Source organism: Simochromis diagramma, unplaced genomic scaffold (genome assembly GCF_900408965.1).
Source record: "Simochromis diagramma unplaced genomic scaffold, fSimDia1.1 OVJJ01000487.1, whole genome shotgun sequence".
Lineage (NCBI taxonomy): Eukaryota > Metazoa > Chordata > Actinopteri > Cichliformes > Cichlidae > Simochromis > Simochromis diagramma.
Genome location: NW_024387305.1, coordinates 1,131,205 through 1,148,870, shown reverse-complemented (window position 1 = coordinate 1,148,870; position 17,666 = coordinate 1,131,205). Strand labels below are relative to the sequence as shown.

General features: G+C 37.6%; 1 protein-coding gene across 3 annotated transcripts; it reads right to left on the bottom strand.

Annotated features, from left to right (window-relative positions):
* Positions 1-337: 337 nt before the first annotated feature.
* caly (calcyon neuron-specific vesicular protein) lies at positions 338-10,814 on the bottom strand. 3 transcript variants are annotated; one of them, XM_040004816.1, is made up of 5 exons: positions 10,590-10,814; positions 7,566-7,800; positions 6,842-6,961; positions 5,734-5,847; positions 338-3,661 (listed from the first exon to the last, which is right to left on the bottom strand). In XM_040004816.1, exons 2-5 carry the CDS (start codon positions 7,692-7,694, stop codon positions 3,419-3,421), a joined length of 606 nt encoding a protein of 201 aa, XP_039860750.1. In that variant the 5' UTR covers positions 7,695-7,800; positions 10,590-10,814; the 3' UTR covers positions 338-3,418. The 3 variants fall into 3 exon arrangements, with proteins under 3 accessions (XP_039860750.1, XP_039860751.1, XP_039860749.1); XM_040004817.1 differs by having other exon boundaries at positions 7,566-7,704; XM_040004815.1 differs by having other exon boundaries at positions 7,566-7,708; positions 10,590-10,812.
* Between the last annotated feature and the right edge of the window lie 6,852 nt (positions 10,815-17,666).

Here is a 17,666-nt window from a genome sequence, read left to right as displayed (position 1 = left end):
TTTTAAATATTAAAAAATATGCACTGATCCCTTTTTCCTATGTAGCTCAAAAAGCAGGAATGTGTGGAAAGCATTCATAGTGTCTTTACAGAAATATTTAATCACAAAGAGCAGTTCTGCATTTAAAATATACTTGGCTATATGCATGTTTTATAAGTAAAATGTGTCACAAAAGTTACTCAAGAATAACTGAAGGAACAATTACAAGCTGTCTCTGATTTATTTTCAGAAACAAACTCACTATAAAACCTGTTTAGTGACTCATTAGCTTGATAAAATGAAGCAAAATAAAAATAAATAAATAATGATTACTTAAAGAATATTTATAACATCTGTGTGACATGAGGTCCTGTTTTATTTATCTAGTTTGTACTAGTGAAAGTCTGTTACATATGTAACGGAGAGGAGCGATAGTCTCTAACTCGGAGAACCAAGATTACAATGTAACCGTACATTTAACAAAGTTTGAAGTTGCTAGTTTGCAAGTTCTGTGAGGATGTCCTTGTGTTAACACGTGAGATAGAATACCATATTGATTTCATGTTAATAATACAATATACAAATAATCCAGTAACTCTGTTACACTTTATACAATAGGGGGATGAAAAAATTAGTAAAAAAACAAAAGTAATTATTAGTTACTAGTCAACACCACAGTGTGTGGCTACCAAAGCATAAAATTAAAGGAGAAAAGAAAAAAATAAACAATGACCATTTACAAAAAAAAAAAAAAAATACATTAAAGATAAACTAAATTTGAATGATGTTATTTATAGCTGTTATGGTAATATTGCTGTCGTAACTTATTTTAGACAAAATACTGTCAAGTGAAGATCTGATACCTTAATAGCGCCTAATTACTATCTTTGGTTTTGTGCACTAAAATGATTGCATTACATCCACTGAAATACCATATACACTCACCAGCCACTGTACTATGCACACCTGTGCTAGTACTGGGTTGGACCCAATTTTCCCTTAAGAAGTGCCCGAGTTCATGGCATGTATTCAGCTGGAAACATTCATTAGAAATTTTGGTCCATATTGACATGATTGTGTCACACAGTTACTCCACATTTAAACAATCCACAGTTGTTACTAAGTGACCCGAAGTATTCACATCATTACACTGACCACTGATATAAGGCAGGATGGATCCATGCTTTCATGTTGTTCTCATCAAATTTTGACCCTACCAACCAAATGTCACAGCTAAAATTTAGACTCATCAGACCAGGCAACATTTTTCTTCAGTTGTCCAAGTTTGGTGAGTCAGCGTGAGCTGCAACCTCAATTTCCTGTTCTTAGCTGACAAGAGTGGCACCCACTGTGCTCTTCTGCTGGTGAAGCCCATCTGCTTCAAGGTTTGATGTGTTGTACATTCAGAGATGCTCTTCTGCATATTTCCTTTGCAACAAGTGGATATTTGAGTTGCTGTAGCATCAACGTCATTTTCACACAGAGAACTGATGCTCGCTGGATTTTTTTCTCTTTTTTCCAACCAACCATAAAACCTTGAGATAATTATGTGGGAAAATCATAGTAGATCAACAGTTGCTAAAATACTCAGACCAGCCAAACACTATGCCATGTTTAAAATAATTTAACTTTCTTCCCCATTCTGAAGCTCAGTTTGAACTTTGGCTGTTCGTCTTGAGCATGTCTACATGTCTACATGCTTTGAATTGCTGCCACGTGATTAACTGATTAAATATTTGTGTTAACGAGCAGTTGAACAGGTGTAGGTAAGAATGTGGCCAGTGAGTGCATATTAACTTATTATTGGTAAAACTGTTTTACACAGAATAATAGATAATAGATAATCAACCATAAGCCAAGACTATGTTTGAAACCTCTGACAAGGACAACTTTTACTGCGGAGGATAGAAACACCTAATGACTGTTTCTAAAATATCATCAGTGATGTTAAGTTATTAATTCAATTCATTAGTAGCAATGACTCAAAATCATCATTGCCGGTTCTGAGTGAGAGAACTCAACACTTCAGACATTTATTTCTGTTCAGCCGGTGACATCAGAACAGATGTGCCTGATGTAAATGTTTGGCAGTTAAACCACTGGAAACAAGCTGTGCTGTGATCTCAGATTCATCCGACTCACATGAAAAGTTCTGTTCCAAAATAAGATTAATGCCATTTGGAGAAAAAAAGGAAAAAAATGAATGAGACATAAAGAAAAGTCAAGAGAAATTCTTCATACTTCTTACATCGGCAATTTTCCAAACTAAACCTTAGAGTCAAGACACATTAAATACTGTACAGATATATTATTTGTTAATTAAATACATTTAAAAAACATAGACGCTTTTAACACATAATTAGCACTTATAATATCTACTGTATGGTTAGAGCAGCTTATTCATACATCGGGATCGTGATAAGTTAACCCTGTGTTCACCATAAAGGCTTTTACACAATATTTATAGCAACATAAGTTAAACAAGAACGAAAACAGAACGTCATGTAATTGGCTACTGTTCACAATAAGCGTACCTACATGAACATACAGTACAGGTTTTGTTTGTAATAATACATTAAAGGCTCTTAAGCTGTATCTATCATTACAGAAAGTAGCTCACATCATAATGTGACATAACAAGAGTCATCAAATGAGGAGTGGATTCAGAAAACAAACAGCATGTTTAAGTAATGCATATTTAATTGTGTTTTGTATTTAATTAATACTGATTAAGTGAACTTTTCTGGAAATTAATTACAAAGCCAATAACCCATTATGACAAAACTGTTTCCCAAAATCCGAATTTGGCTTTAACCTTACACAACTGCAATTAAAAGTCTAGACATAATAAGATGTGGGGTCAACTAAATTCAGTAAAATGGAAAATGTCTTAATAGTCAAATTATGTGCACATTCAATAATGACTTCATACATTCTGCTGTAAGACTAAATCAGAAGACGAGGCAAGATAACAAGGCAGCGCAATGAGGGGAAACTCATTAAAAACTTATCTTCAGTTCTCACTGCAAGTTCTCGCCTTGCTTCTCTTCTCTCACCTCCAACTCACTCAGATGAGTACACATATTACCCAGTATATACGTATATACACCACACATGAATGCAAACATGCACACATGAGCTCATACTAATGTAAGCATGAACAGTGAACAGTATTTACATGAGTGCGGACACACACGCCAGATCCAGACTTTAGTCATGACTCAGTAACGCTGTAAAAGTCATGCACATTCCTGCCTTTAACCACAAGAACTCACCACACGCACGCATGCCTTTACATTGGAGCACCAGTATAAGCGAGTCATTCAGTGAGCTGCCTGAGGGAAGAAAAAAAAAATCCAAACACGCACACACAGACGAAAAATAAAGTAACATAACATCCACCATGCCCCTCATTGTCATTTTCTCCCCTACACATTCTTCACTCATCTGCTTCCAGCACTCCTTTCAGCGGTTCGCTGCCTGGTTTGGTCACCTCAGCCTCCTTCAAAGCGCTGATGACTGGTAACCATGGCGATGGCAGCTCAGGTCCGCTCCTCTTGACCTGGTTTAGGTGGCTGAGAGCAGCGTACAGTCCGGCGTTGGTGCCGCCGTGCACACCTTGCTCCTGCTCCTGCTGCTCTGTGTAGTACATCTCCAGAGCTGCAGGGGTGCAGTGCTTCTGCTGTTAGAGGGAAATATACAAACAGCTTTGGTGTTTTCAGTATTACTCACACACTGATTTGACATCATCATCACAGAACAAAAGCTATCCTGAGTCAAGATAAACTGCAGATTTCCTCCACCTGGTCCAATAGAAAGCAATCTGTTTTATGACTAGGAAAGCACAGTCCATGGGGATAAAGAACCATTTATTTGCATCATATTAGTTAGATATTACAGATTCAATTATGACTGATAGTTTTCTGTGCCTGTTATAGAGTTTACCTAAAATAATGTTTAATTGTATTCTGGTTTATATCCGTGCTCTTCTGTATGTTTCACCTTGTTGTTTCATTTTCAATCATGCGTGCAGCTGCTTTGAGCATTCTGGTTTTCTACAAGAACAACTTACAAAAATGTATTGAAAAATGGAAGCCAGCAGCTGTCATAGGTTACTGTTTGTCTTTGCACTTTTGGAAGAAGCTTCTGAAGCTTGAGACAGTAACTAAGTAATCCTGGGTCGAATGTTGCCTGTTTTCACATGCAATGCACATCAAACTGCTGAGTGGAACATTTGCATTTCACATACATTAGGTGGGGCTGGAAAGAGTTAAAGTGTAAAACCATGTTTCAGTCCTGTTCAGGAAGTTGTATTACATCCACATGTAATAAACCACATACAGATTACTTTCAAATGCTGTTTCAGAGGCTAAGAAAACAATTTAAAAAACAATATATGTAAAAGGTACTCCAGATGATAATTGAGGCTTTTAAACATACAAGGAAGTATCAGAGTGTGAAGAACTTTTACAGATAGAAAAGTAATACAGTTGAGGGTGTTTAAATGCTTGGTGCACAAACATAATTAAAGATTCATATCCCCAATAAGCCTTCACTTGAGGCTAAAGCATCCTTCAGAACATCCTTAGACTCACATTTACCTAACAGAATTAAAGATACATATGAAATTATGTGGGGGAATTAAACCAAGACACTGAATGCCCGTCCTTTTATGGTTGTGTTTTGAAAAGGGCCCATGTAAGTGTCCCTGACCTTGCAAGTCTTTCCCTTAAGGAGAATCCACTACCTGACCTTCCCTAAAAGCAAGGAGTCAAGCCTCTGAAAAGCACAGCAGTGACTACACCACCCTCCACCTTCCATCCTCTTTTTATGTCTCTAACAACACATTAGTAGGGGGAAAAATGCTAAAAGCAACTGTAACCGGCAAAAACTTCAAAAGCTTTGCCGGAAGGTCCTCCTCCCATCCTCCCCCCCTTCCCTTCCTTGCTTCCCCCCCTCACCGTTAAGCCTTTAATCACAGTTTAGTCACGCTCAGCTCTAATTAAAGACCCCTACAATTCACAAGCGGGCATCCCAATCTCTGCCTGACCAGTAAGTAGGCTGTCACTCCCCTTCCTTCCCCCACTCTCTCTCTATCTACCCCACTCTCTCATTTTCCACTGCGAGACAGGCCCTTTAACTAACATTCGCGGTTGTGCTGATTTGGTGCACGATGCCTCCAAGGTGTCGTTTGCAGACGATGAGTTTGTGTTAGTCCTGAAGTGACTGAAATGAGAGTGTGCGGAGAAGAAAACACCAGACGAGCTGCACTGTAGACTGTCGAAGTACTCCACGCAGACTACTTCCACAGTAATAAGTTTGTGATATAGAAAGATGAGACTATGACCTTCTTCAGCTGTTCTCTGCTATGCTGCAAGAAGATAATAGAACATCTCCGATAATTTTCTTTCCTTGAACCATATTAAAAAAAAAATCACTATTTGTACATCTATGTTTGTGTAAGTGTGTGTGTGCGTGTGTGTGTGTGTGACAGTATTACTCATATCATGAGGATCTGTCGGCCTTCTAAGAAATAAAAGCTTTAAAATATTTCATAACGTAAATTTTTACTTTGTAGGTTGAAGCTATAATTTAAAATTTAGTCATAGTTAGGAAATGAACATAAATCAGGGGAAGGATCTGACTTTGTGTGGGCATGTGTGCAGACACATGGTTACGAGACATGTGTTTATGCTAAGCGTGGTGTTTGTAAAATAAAGAAGCTCGCTGTGCACACATGGATACGTTGCCCACCTTCAAGATGAAACCCTCTGGGCAGGTAAGTTGGTCGTACCACATGGCTTTGTACATGAGCAGAAGGAGCAGGCTGGTCAGAAAGGCCAGAGTAATGAGGATCAGACCTGTGATCTGAGGAAAAACACATAGTTATACAGAATGTAAGACAATACTTTTCAGTTCAGTTTTATTTATATAGCGCCAAATTGGATTCCACCTATGTCTATGGCCTTTAGCCACCAGGTGCTTTAGCTCCGGACACAGACTATATGTGAAGATGGTGACATTTATAGCTCTGTCAAAATAGATGTTTCGTCTTTCTTGGTGCCTGGGTATAGCTGCTATAGTCTAAAAGGACCCACTGTGAAATTATCTATTGGACTACCATGTTGAAGCCTTCAGTTCGGCATTTTGACCACTGCCATTTAGATTTTTTGCTTTTTTATAACCCAACATGATGAGCAAAGGAGTGGATCTAATTGAAAACCCGAGGACGCTATGCATGATTATACAGCTGTGACCTATCAATTGGAAGAAGAATAAATCCTGCTTATTGTAAATATAATTTTCAAAAGAAACATCATGGTGTACTGAAAAACACTCTAAATTAGTTACTGAGAACATGAACACATTATTTTGGTAATAAATCAAGTGATAATTGAAGTCATTCTTTCACAGATTCCTATTCAAACATTTCTGAAAGGAGAGGAGACAAAAGAGCCTTACAGCTCCTGTTTTCATGATATAATCGGTTGTTGATATGATTATTTAAGTTTTCTTTGAGAAAATACCACTAGCAACTTTCATATTAAATGAATGAGGCAACATATTACAATCTTTTATGGAGTTCTTGAGCCGTTTCAAATAGAATGAACAACTTAATTAAAGAGCTCGGCTCTACGTTTTTTAGCAATCAATACAGTGCATTTGCTGGGCACTACTTTCAGCCAGACATTAATACACATGAAATGCTCTAATGAGGAGCAGGCCATTGCACATGATGGATTCAAAACAGTGCTAGTGTTTATTAAAACAAATGCAAAGTCCACCAAGCACTGCTGGACTTAACAGAAACACAACACAGACTTATACTAAATTTACATGTGTGAAGATTTTCACCCTTTACCTTGGCCTTCTCAGAGACATCACTGTAAAGGTTGATATTCAGCTTCTTAATGTTGGGAAAATACAGCTTGTTCTTCTTCTTCTGCTGCAGCTGGTACTGTGTTGACGTTTTCACAATGACCTGCAGCAGAGGGAATGCACTGTCACTGCGAGTTCCTGGAAAAATTCCTATTAATCCATTATGGTTGATCGAGGATGCCCTCAGTTTTCAGCACAGGTTCAGCAATGCTGCTACCACTGAACACCATGATGGTTGTGTAAAAAAATAAAAGCATCACTTGCAAAAGCAGATCGTTTTAATGATATGTTAAAAACACATTTGGGAACAACAAAGTGTTTTTATGTTAATGTGTCACCATCATCTACTGAGCCTGTAGAACATCCTGTGCTGCTAAGAGCATTATCGGACAAAATATGTTTCTGAGAGCTTTCTTCTTGTGTTATGTATTCAAAGAGGCGCTTGCATTGCGTGGGCTGGTGCCAAGGTTTTAACCTGGGATGGTAGGCAAGGAGAGGTAAATATAGCACTCTCGGCATTGGGGTTTAAGTGAGGACAGGTAAGTATGCCCACATGAATTTAAATATTCTTTGTCGTAATCTGTTGGGCATTTTTGCAATGCTGTAATGCATGGTTCTGTTGCACCCAGTGTTCAACTTGGAAACAGTATTTTAGAAAACAGAAGTGGGCAGGCACAGGAAAAGAACAAGGTGGAGTACAATTTTACCTTTTCTGCAAAAGGCTGCTGGAGCTGGTTGACCTCCAGGGGTGTGATGAGGGGGATGTTATCAAAGCCATCGTCCGCAGATGGCTGCTTCTCCAGCTTATCGGACAGATTGCTGCCCAGCTTCACCATAGCTGCTCGTCTGTCTGAAAATGACCGGACGGATCTCAGAATCAGGGACAGATTTAGTCAGACTGAGTGTTTTTGTAATCAAATGTGATAGAGCTGCTTGAGGACCCTGCCAGGACACAAGAGGAAGTGAGAAGATAACAGTCTGATGAGGATTAATGGGCCAGGATAAGACAAATATACGCTGCATCAAAAGAAGAAAGGAGCATGAAAATTAGTTTTGAGTCATTTTAGCAGCGCAGCTGAAGATAAGGAAGTGTGTGTTGGTCTACCACTTTTGCTCAAAGCAAATTACAGCAATAATGACTGTACCGAGTGACATTATTTTATAAATATAAACATAATATATGCCACTGACTTTGCCAAAACAGCTATCAGATGCACTGCCATCACATCTGCTTCATAAAAACATGGAATCTTTGGCAATATCTTTAATTTGCATAGTGCCACGTTCAGGCCACTTCTAATTTTTACGACTAAATTAAAAACTAACAAAATCAATGATATTGCCATAATGCAAAGCTGCACTTTGTGTTTAATATTAAATGCATGCTAAATTCTTGCTAAAACAGTGAATAATGCATTTGATAAATTTAAAAACACTGCTATTGTGAGCATAGCTTGCTGACATGCACAGAATAACAACCAGTGTTTGTTTAGAAGTTATTCTGGCTAACACTATGTATACACGTATTAAATATTTTAAATTACTATTTCTTGGCGGGGAGCAGTCTAGACATTTTTACTCTTTCCGCTAAGCTACCCAACTGCCTATTTAACTAAATGTTCATAGTATATTCCTGGAATCATATTATAGCACTTGACAGAAAGCAATTTAGCAGATTTCAAGCTATTTCTTGACTAACTGCCTTTTAAAACTGTCGACACACGACGCGAATGACTTTGATCATATTGTTACAGTCCGTTGTTGCATGGAAACCTTAGTTCCTGGCATTTATGGGCATGTTACTTTGGCATATACCACCCACCAACGCATTGTTGTAGATAAAGCACACTCCCCAACGGCAGCAACCTTCCCCAGCATGCCACACTGTAAAAACTGCTCAGTTTGAGTCTTTGATGAGAAACCCATCAAAGACTCATAACAACTCTCAATCTCGTCAAAGCACCTGCGGGGTGTGCCAAAACAAACCTCATCAACGGAAGTCACACTCAGTAACTCGTGGGACCCAAAGGATCTGCTGCTAATGTCCTGGTGCTAGACACAATATTAGGTTTGAATCTTGGGGCTGATCAGTGTGGTAATAGCTCGAGGACATACAGTATTTAAGTAACTCAGAGAAGCCGACTCTGTTTCCTGTTTATCCAGCCCAACAGTCTGGAGTAAACATATTTCATTATTACTCTGTATCTATGAATCTACTATCTATCCATCTCTTCCTCCAGCCTCTCACTTTTAATGTTTATAGCCAACAAACTTTATTCTCTCAGTGCTATTCTGCTCAGATAACTGTCTGATTTCTTTTTCTCCTCTGACAATGAACTAAATGTGGAGGGAAGAGGTGAAGAGCCACTTATCTCATTCACGCATTGCAACACAACACCTTCCCCCAGCAAAGTACGCCATTGGCCCACTGATGCCAGTGACTCACAATGATGATACACACCAGGAGGCAAAGAGCTAGAGTATGCTGCTGGAGAAATCCCCAGTGCTCAGGAAATGTGTTTTTGATGAAGGAGACAGAGGATCATTTACTAAAGCCTCTAGTCCGTCATCAAGTGGAAAATGCATATGAAAATATTTTTAACTATGTGACAGCTTTCTACCAAACATTCTCAGCATTTTGGAAAACAACAAAAAACATTTGGACATTTAAAATCTTTGTTAGGTAAGATCTTGACTGACTCTAGGGTATTACTCAAGACTACAACACATATTTCTTGATGAGTGGGTGGTTATAATGTGGTCATCTGCGCTGACCGCCATTTTTCCTCCCCACGGTTGGAGTGAAGTGCGGGTGCGATGATTCATCCTGAATCTGTGATTAACAAATGAGTCGAGTGCTGCTGTCAAACATTCAGTGTTCCCACACTCTGACAGGAAAGGAGTCCAGAAATTGAAGGAGCTGCAAATGACATCCTACAAATTCACAACCACGGCTCGTTTCAATCATACATACAATTATACTGTAAAAGATTAATGATTGCTTCACAGTTCTATCCATCACCCATATCTGACACACTGAAGGAGACTTGAAGCTGTCTAAAGGTGAATACATGCTGTGCTATGAATAGGTAGCAGAGTGTTTGCTACCTGCGCCTGTCAAGTTCTTCAGGGTTCACTGGTCATGCATATCTAAACTTACTGCATTGAAGACTGCTGCTGCAAGATACACAGGCTGTGTATCCAATAATCAGAGACCAGAAATATGGATTGATAAAACACATTTCTGTGCAGTTGTGTTTTGAATTATTGGGCTATTTAAACAAATATTGCAAACTTATATTCTTATATTTCGTTCTTCCACTGTTTATTTTCTACATTATTGTTTTTAATGAACTGCAGACTTAATTAATACCCATAGGAGACGAGGGCAATCACAGAATTTAAGTGTAGCCTCTTATATAATGTGGAGGTATAGGGGAAATTGCAACGCATGTCAGTAACACATACAGTCCCATGGAGCACTCAAATCAAGGTTTTATTGTTGTCCATTCATTCCCCAAAGAGGATGACAACCCCCCAATATAAGCTACCTGCACTAAATCACTTAATTGGGCAACGCATATCTAATCGATATTAAATAATCATCCCCCAGCTACATAACCCGCAACCGATCAGGCTGTTGTTAAACCGCATTCACGTCCGTCTAATAAACACAAATAAACCGCTGCACCGTCAGAAACACTGAAGCAGAAGGAGGAATAAAAACTTACGGTGGTCTTGCGGGCTCTCCGGTTGCCTGTGGATGGGATCGGAGCTCACCGATGCTGAAGGGGACTCGGTGTGAACGCAGGTTGCCGTGGTGATGTGAGATTCTCGGCAGGACTGCGCATGTAATTCAGCCTGGAGCGGCTCCGTCCTCCAGCAGAAACTGGCAGCTTAATGCGCGTCTCAGCGCGGCTCACGAGGACCTCAGCTGATGTACGTGTGTGAGCCACATATTCATATGAGAGTGTTTGTGATCGAAAGCGCCTGGTTTGTCTCTGAATTCATCTTGGTTTCCAGGTTTGCGTACATTAACACAAGTGTTGGACTTCAGTGCAGTTTTGTGGTCCTTTTGAAGGATCTTGCACTTTTTACTTGATTACATTTAAGCTACTTGACACCTATAATTTCCGTTTAAGGTGCGCTTTACTTCAAGTCTCGTTATTTAGCATTTTTAATAAATGTAAACATATCTAATCAGTGCTTTACAAGCTGACATGTTCTATGTGAGGTGTCCACTAGAGGAGTTAGAATTGCTGATAACGACATTAATACGCTTTACATCTTCTCACAACTTAAATAAGTGTGTTTCAAACCAAGTGCTTAAAAAGTGCTACTTAGTGGGATTCAGACAGATTAAGATTTTACACTGGAAAAAAAACCTACTTAAACCAACTTAAATGTAATTACACATTTAAAAAGAGCCCTATAAAGCAGTTCATATTTAAAATACGAACTGTAAAAGGGAACGTTGTGCAAAACCAGTTTTATTGTTGATATTTTAGCACATTTTAGTACATTTTACCTCCATATTAATTGAGTGGTTTTACTTTCATGTGAGTATTTTTAAACTGATGTATATGTTTAGTTAAATGTATTATTTCATTTACCTGTAACTGGGCCTAAACTTTATAGCATCTTTGATCTTCAAAAGAATTGGAAGTAAAGGTCTTGAAAACATAACTTAGTAATGATGGGCAAAAGGTTAAAGACCTGCAGACATAGCCCAGTTGTCTCTGACCTACTAACACATATCCCATGACCCAGGTGACCTGCAGAGTCTTCAAAGGCATATTTAAGCTTTAGCTTATTTCTGTTTCTTTTTTCTTTTATTCTTTGTTGTTATTATATATTTTTTTTTATAAACTCTTGAATCAAATGTGTATTGCTGTGAGGGAGAGTCATTTAGAGGTGCTTACTGAGGTTTTTTGTTTTGTTTTGTTTTTTGATTGGTGCTTGGTCACCTAGTTTAATTCTCTCAGTAACTCTCAGTAAAGTCAACCGGGGGGGGGGGGGGGAGTATTTAATCATACATGTGTATGTGATGAGAGTGAAATAAGAAAGTGATGCATTAGTGGGAAGAAGAAGCCATGCTTGTCTGCAAATTTAGATAAACCTTTTCATGGAAAGGGGACTCATGCTGTTTTCTTCTTTGGCTGTGTCTGACTGTATGAATTCATTACCTCTTAAAGGGAGCACTCGTCCAAAAATGAGTGCTGAACCCCCATGCCCCCCTGCCAACCCATCAATTGGGTCTACATTTATTATTTTGACCTTTCCTTTCAGGCAGAGGGACATCAAAGTGGATCCTGGACTAGTTCCTCTATGAGGAGATGGAGGTGTCATCCTCACAGTGTGAGAGGCAGACTGTCGGCCTGCGCTGGTTTTGTTGTCAGTGTAGAAGATTCACAGAGTCTGGGTCAACATAATTAAAATGAGAATCATTTAGGATAAAGTCTATGGAGGAAAAAATGTGACAAACCAGGCGTGAAAAAAAAAGGTAAAAAATTTCTATAGTTCTCTATTAATAAAAGTGATTAGATTTAAAGTGGCTCCAACTGGCAAATTGATTTAACATTTGTAGTTCGAAGAGAGGAGACTCCACAAAATCAAACGAATTCAAAATTGTATGACTCAGTTGCTGTAAATGATCAAGGAATTTCAATGGGTTTCTACAATATAACAAAATCAGTAATTTTCATTTGTTAGTTTTTATTATAACAAATCTTAGGTTGAAAATCAGCAATAAATCCTACTTTAAAATTAAGTTTGTTTTACAACTAGAGTGGAGCAACAACAACTAGAATTAATACTAATCATGCAAGTTTTCACATAATGTTAGCAGGAGTTTCTGACTTTTATAACTGGAACTGGGTGCTGAGTTTTAAATTGTCAAAAACAAACAAAAACAATAGTAAATCCTTACATTTGGTATTTTTACAGCAGGCATGTGAAGATTTTTAAGAGGAAAATAAGAAATAAATATTGGGAAAGAAAGCGCAATAAGTTGGCAAACTTATTACTGATGGTTGGAATTTTAAAAAGCAGTGATGTTGGTGTTCACCCGTGTTTCTTTCTTTTTCCATTGAATTCTTACAGCCATTAAAACTGCACGCAGCATGTAATGTTTCATATATCAGTATATATACATTTTTACTAATTAACATGCAGACACAATTCGCAGTGCTATGCACACTTTAGTTTTCTCCTCCCTGACTGCTGATGTCCGCCCTTCACTGAAAACTCACCTTCCGAAACAAACATCGCTGCCTTCCCACAGAACCGTTAAATCTGTCCTTGCAGTCTTAAAATAGCCAATCTGTCTCTCTACTGCTTAAACTATGGTTCCTCCTCTGCAGTCACTTCCTGTCCTGTAGCAAAATCTTACTTACTTCACTGCACTATAAGCTAGTGTTACTTTTAGATGGACATGGGGACTTTTGTAACAGCCAGCACAGAACTATGAATAACAGCATTAGTTAAATGCCTAAGCAACAGTAACAGGACTGTTAAGTTGGTGCTTCTTTATCGTTGTTTAGAAATGAAGACCTTTCACATTTAAGACATTTTGTTATATTGAAATAGAAAGTGTAATCTGTTTAGAGTGTCAGTATTGTTGATACTGGAAATATTAGTGATAAATGAATAATTTGTAAGTGAAAATATATTTTCAAATATTTTATTTTTTACACTTTTTTTCCAAGAACAGACAATAAATGTAATTATTGCCATATTCAAAGTTTTATAATAAAATAATAACAAATCATTTAATAGTCTATGATCAGGAGATACTGCAAACTTATTATCAGGATATATAATAATAATATATTGTAATATATTGTAAAAAGAGGGAGCGAAAACAAAAGAACAACAAAAAAGTGTCATGATTTAAAATGCAATCTCCAAACGTATAAAAGCTAGTAAGACCAATGTCATGTTTTCTGTTCTTCCAACAGAGAATGTGCATTAGGTTGTCTAAGTTGTCAAACTGACCAATAATGACATTACTATAACTTAGTTTACATTTTGTGTTCTTACAACAGAAAAAAAAGTATGTTCAGTATCATTTGCGAGAAGTAATCTCGGGGAGGACAGTGCAGTATACTGTTAAGTTAATAGATGAGAGCAGTTTGGTTACAGATCATTTACCAACAGGGCCATCTAGTGTCAGAGTCGTCACCTCACAGTAAAGTAGAGGCAAAGACCAATGAGACAAAGACTGTTTGTTCTTTTTTTTTTTTAAGCACCGATAAATCAAACAAAATGAGCCCCAGCAGTTTAAGCACTCGGTAAGTACAGTATGATGTATTACTGAGACAGTTGGTGTTCATTATCAACAGATGGCAGCATCACTTCAGTGACAGAAATGATCTGACTGATGCGACAAAGTCTTTGCTCTAAACTGTAAAATTCAGCGAGATGTAAAATCTCTTTTGGAGCAATAATTCAGACAGCAGTTGTTCACTTTTGAACAACAATTTATCATCCTCAAATTAATCTTACAGATTTACTTTATTTTACCAGACTTTAAAAAAATGATGCCCATCATAGCTGTCCTTTTAAGCTATTCTTCTGTAAATTTTTAAGTTATTAATTAAACCACATATGTTCTTTAAGCTGAACTGACCATTTAGAATATAATTCTTTGTGAGAACACACTAGTTTTTAACAACGGAAATATTTTTCAAAGCACTAGGGCATCGAGGTACTTTTTTTTTCAAGGCATCACAGCTCTATGGCAGTCTGATAAAATGCTGTTAAATCAGATAATAACTTACTGTTTCAAATGAGATCAAAGAAAGCTAAAGTCTAAAGAAGTAAAACAAATTCAATTAGAGTTCGCCTTATGTTGTTTGAACCATTTTCAGTTTTCATGCAGATGTGGAAAATTCATAAAAGGTGTAACAGCGATTTAACCATTTCTAAGCAAAGGCTTGATGCTGTTAGGCAAAGCACAACTTTATTGAGAGTTCTTAAAACCCTTTGCAGTCACTCACTGTGCTTTAAAACATTCATATAAGACACATGTTTAATGTCTAATCATGTTTATTTAAAACATGAAACTTAGTGTAAATTTATCCCCCAAAATGTGTGCTTTTAAATTATTTTAATTTACTCATTTACTCAGCTCATTGATCAACACAAAAATGAACCAGGTCAGTAGTTTTTTTCTAATTTCTTTGCCCCTGCAAAGCTCTTTAAAATTCCTGTAAATCCATAATTAGCATAACATGACATTTTTAATGGTATGTTAAAGCGATTTAGCTGCTGACACCCCCGGCAGGATCCTATCCCAGCTACCACAGGGTGAGACAACCTGGACAGGTCACCAGGCTGACGCAGGGCCATCACAGAGAGACAGACAACCATCATTCACACTCACATTTATACCTATGGGCAAAACCACCAGTTAACCTATCCCCACTAACTGCATGTCTTTGGACTGTGGGAGGAACCCGGAGTAACCAGAGAGAATCTGCAGAGAACCCACGCAAACGGAGGGAGAACATCTACACAGAAAGGCCCTGGATTTAAACTTAGGAGCATTGTCCTGTGAGGCAACAGTGCTAACCACCGCACCACCATGCTGCCCTAAAATATAAGATGTACAACATAATACACTATACACACATGCCCATAATATTAAGCATTTGTGGTTTCTCAAGAAAAACATTCACTTTTTCACTTCCTCATGATGCTTTCAAATTGACCAATAGATATATGTTTAAACCTAGGTTCTGTAATTTATTCCATGTCCAAGGTGCATAGTAAGAAAACATTGTTTTTCTCATCTGTCTTTTAAGCCAGACTTTCTTTGGTTTATGGATTATGTATTTAAAGGATGTATCAGAAAGATAAGAAATGCAGTAATAGAAGTGTCAGTGTCAGTGTATGTAAATACTAAAATAGTAATGAAAACAACCTGTGACAAGAATCCTGCTTAAACATCCATAAATGCACTTTCACTGTAAACTATGATGGCTACAACAAATAAACGCGCCTGCATCAGTGAAAGGTTCAATATGGTAAGTTATTTAATTAAAGTATTTGATACACCGTTAGACATATTATAGAAATTAGTACTAGGAGAGTATTAGAAGTACATGAACTGCATTTTTCCCTTTATGTATGAGACACAAGTCATTGTTTCCTCATCGGCTCCAACAAAGAAAAACACACGTGAAAGTTGTCGGGTGTGTTGTGTGCCAGAGGGACAAGTTTACTCCTTGTAGACCTTGTGTGTCTGATGTCCCATTAAACCTCAAGTGAATTTAAGGCAAAGGTGTTAATAAACAAACTTTAACAAAAACACATGATGCAACCAAATGTCACATGAATGCACAGTACCTGAATTAAGGAGTCAAATAAGTGATTAAACAGGAACTAATGTCATACATAATATGATAGACATAAAAAATATAGAATTACTTAAGTAGAAATGAGTAAAAACAAAATTTAGGTGATTATAGAGAATTAATTGCATTATTACACTTCAAGTGATCAGGACCAGTGCATGACAAGCTGTGAGCTAAAACTGAGACTGAAGTTTCTAGGACTAAAATTGATGGCATTTTCCACAGGAATAGAGAGTTTTGTTATATTTTACAATCAGCGTTTCCCATTAGCTCAATGCCTTACCTAACAGAAAAATTGTACATAATTATAATGGCAACCAAGAGAAGCTGCATCATAGACAGAGCCAGCGATCAAGGGATTACAGATGACTCCATATAATAGTAAAGGGGGGGTCATAATACTGATGCTTTTATGCAAATGACAATAGCACCAATACATTCTGATACTATAATAGCATATTTCACTCCACAGACTAATAATGGCTTTGTATCATTCATTTATCCCAGTCAGTTATGACAGTGTCACAGTGTGCCAGTATACAGAAGACCAAAGATCAAATCCAGCTATCTTTACTCTTAGTTTTGTGGTTTTGTTAATGAATGGCTTATGTGTAAAATGTCTATTCGAACAGTTACTGAGGCCTACAACCACATACAGACATACAACCACATGGCTGAAGTAAACTGAACTTTTCCTAACAAAACTAATACAGTCCGTTTAAGTTTCCATAAAGCTCATGTTGCACGGTTCCCTGCCTAAATAAAGAGACAAAGAAACAAAAGTTGAGGCTTCTGCAGTCTATCTTAATAATAATAATACCATCCAGGTAGAGACATGAGAATTTCATATCTTCAGTACATAATATTGTTAAATGAATCCAATTGAGATGAGGCCCCAAAACAGTATCAAATGGCACTCATCTTCAAGCCCTCGGGCAGCACTGCATTAAACACAGATGTGTTTCTATAGAAAAACCTTGTAAAACTTTACAATGCAAAGAAAAAAAAAGATATAAACAAGATCCAGAAACACTACAGCATGTCTCAGTGAAAAAAGAGTCCTAGTGCTAATCTGGCTTGTCTGCAGTCCAGATCAGGCACCCACTGAAAATACTGAGTGAATTATAAAGCAAAAAAATACAAAAAAGGCCATCATCTCTCATGGACCTTAAAAAAATACAAATTAAAAATGTGAGAGCATCGTTGTTTTGGGTCTGCTCCAGATATGAAGTGGTGCAGACAGGATTCCAAGACTTTGTGGAAAGCCTGGCAACCCAGTCTGTGCTCCCATAACTGTTCAGTGTAGCTAAGGTCGGGTGCTGCAAGGAAAAGCCCACGGAAGTCAGCATTTAGACATCTTTGCTCTTCATGTAGTTCTTGTGTAACTTTGAGGTTTGTTCGCGCTCATTTGCTGTTGCTGCGTGATTCTGTTTCTGCAAAGTTTCCAAT

Bases quoted from the DNA above. Each gene is read 5' to 3' on its own strand.
- caly (XM_040004816.1), bottom strand. From the start codon at position 7,694: ATGGTGAAGCTGGGCAGCAATCTGTCCGATAAGCTGGAGAAGCAGCCA. The intron at 6,962-7,565 runs GTAAAATTGTAC...CCTCTGCTGCAG, and splicing joins AGCAGCCTTTTGCAGAAAAG to GTCATTGTGAAAACGTCAAC. The intron at 5,848-6,841 runs GTAAAGGGTGAA...GTTTTTCCTCAG, and splicing joins ATGTCTCTGAGAAGGCCAAG to ATCACAGGTCTGATCCTCAT.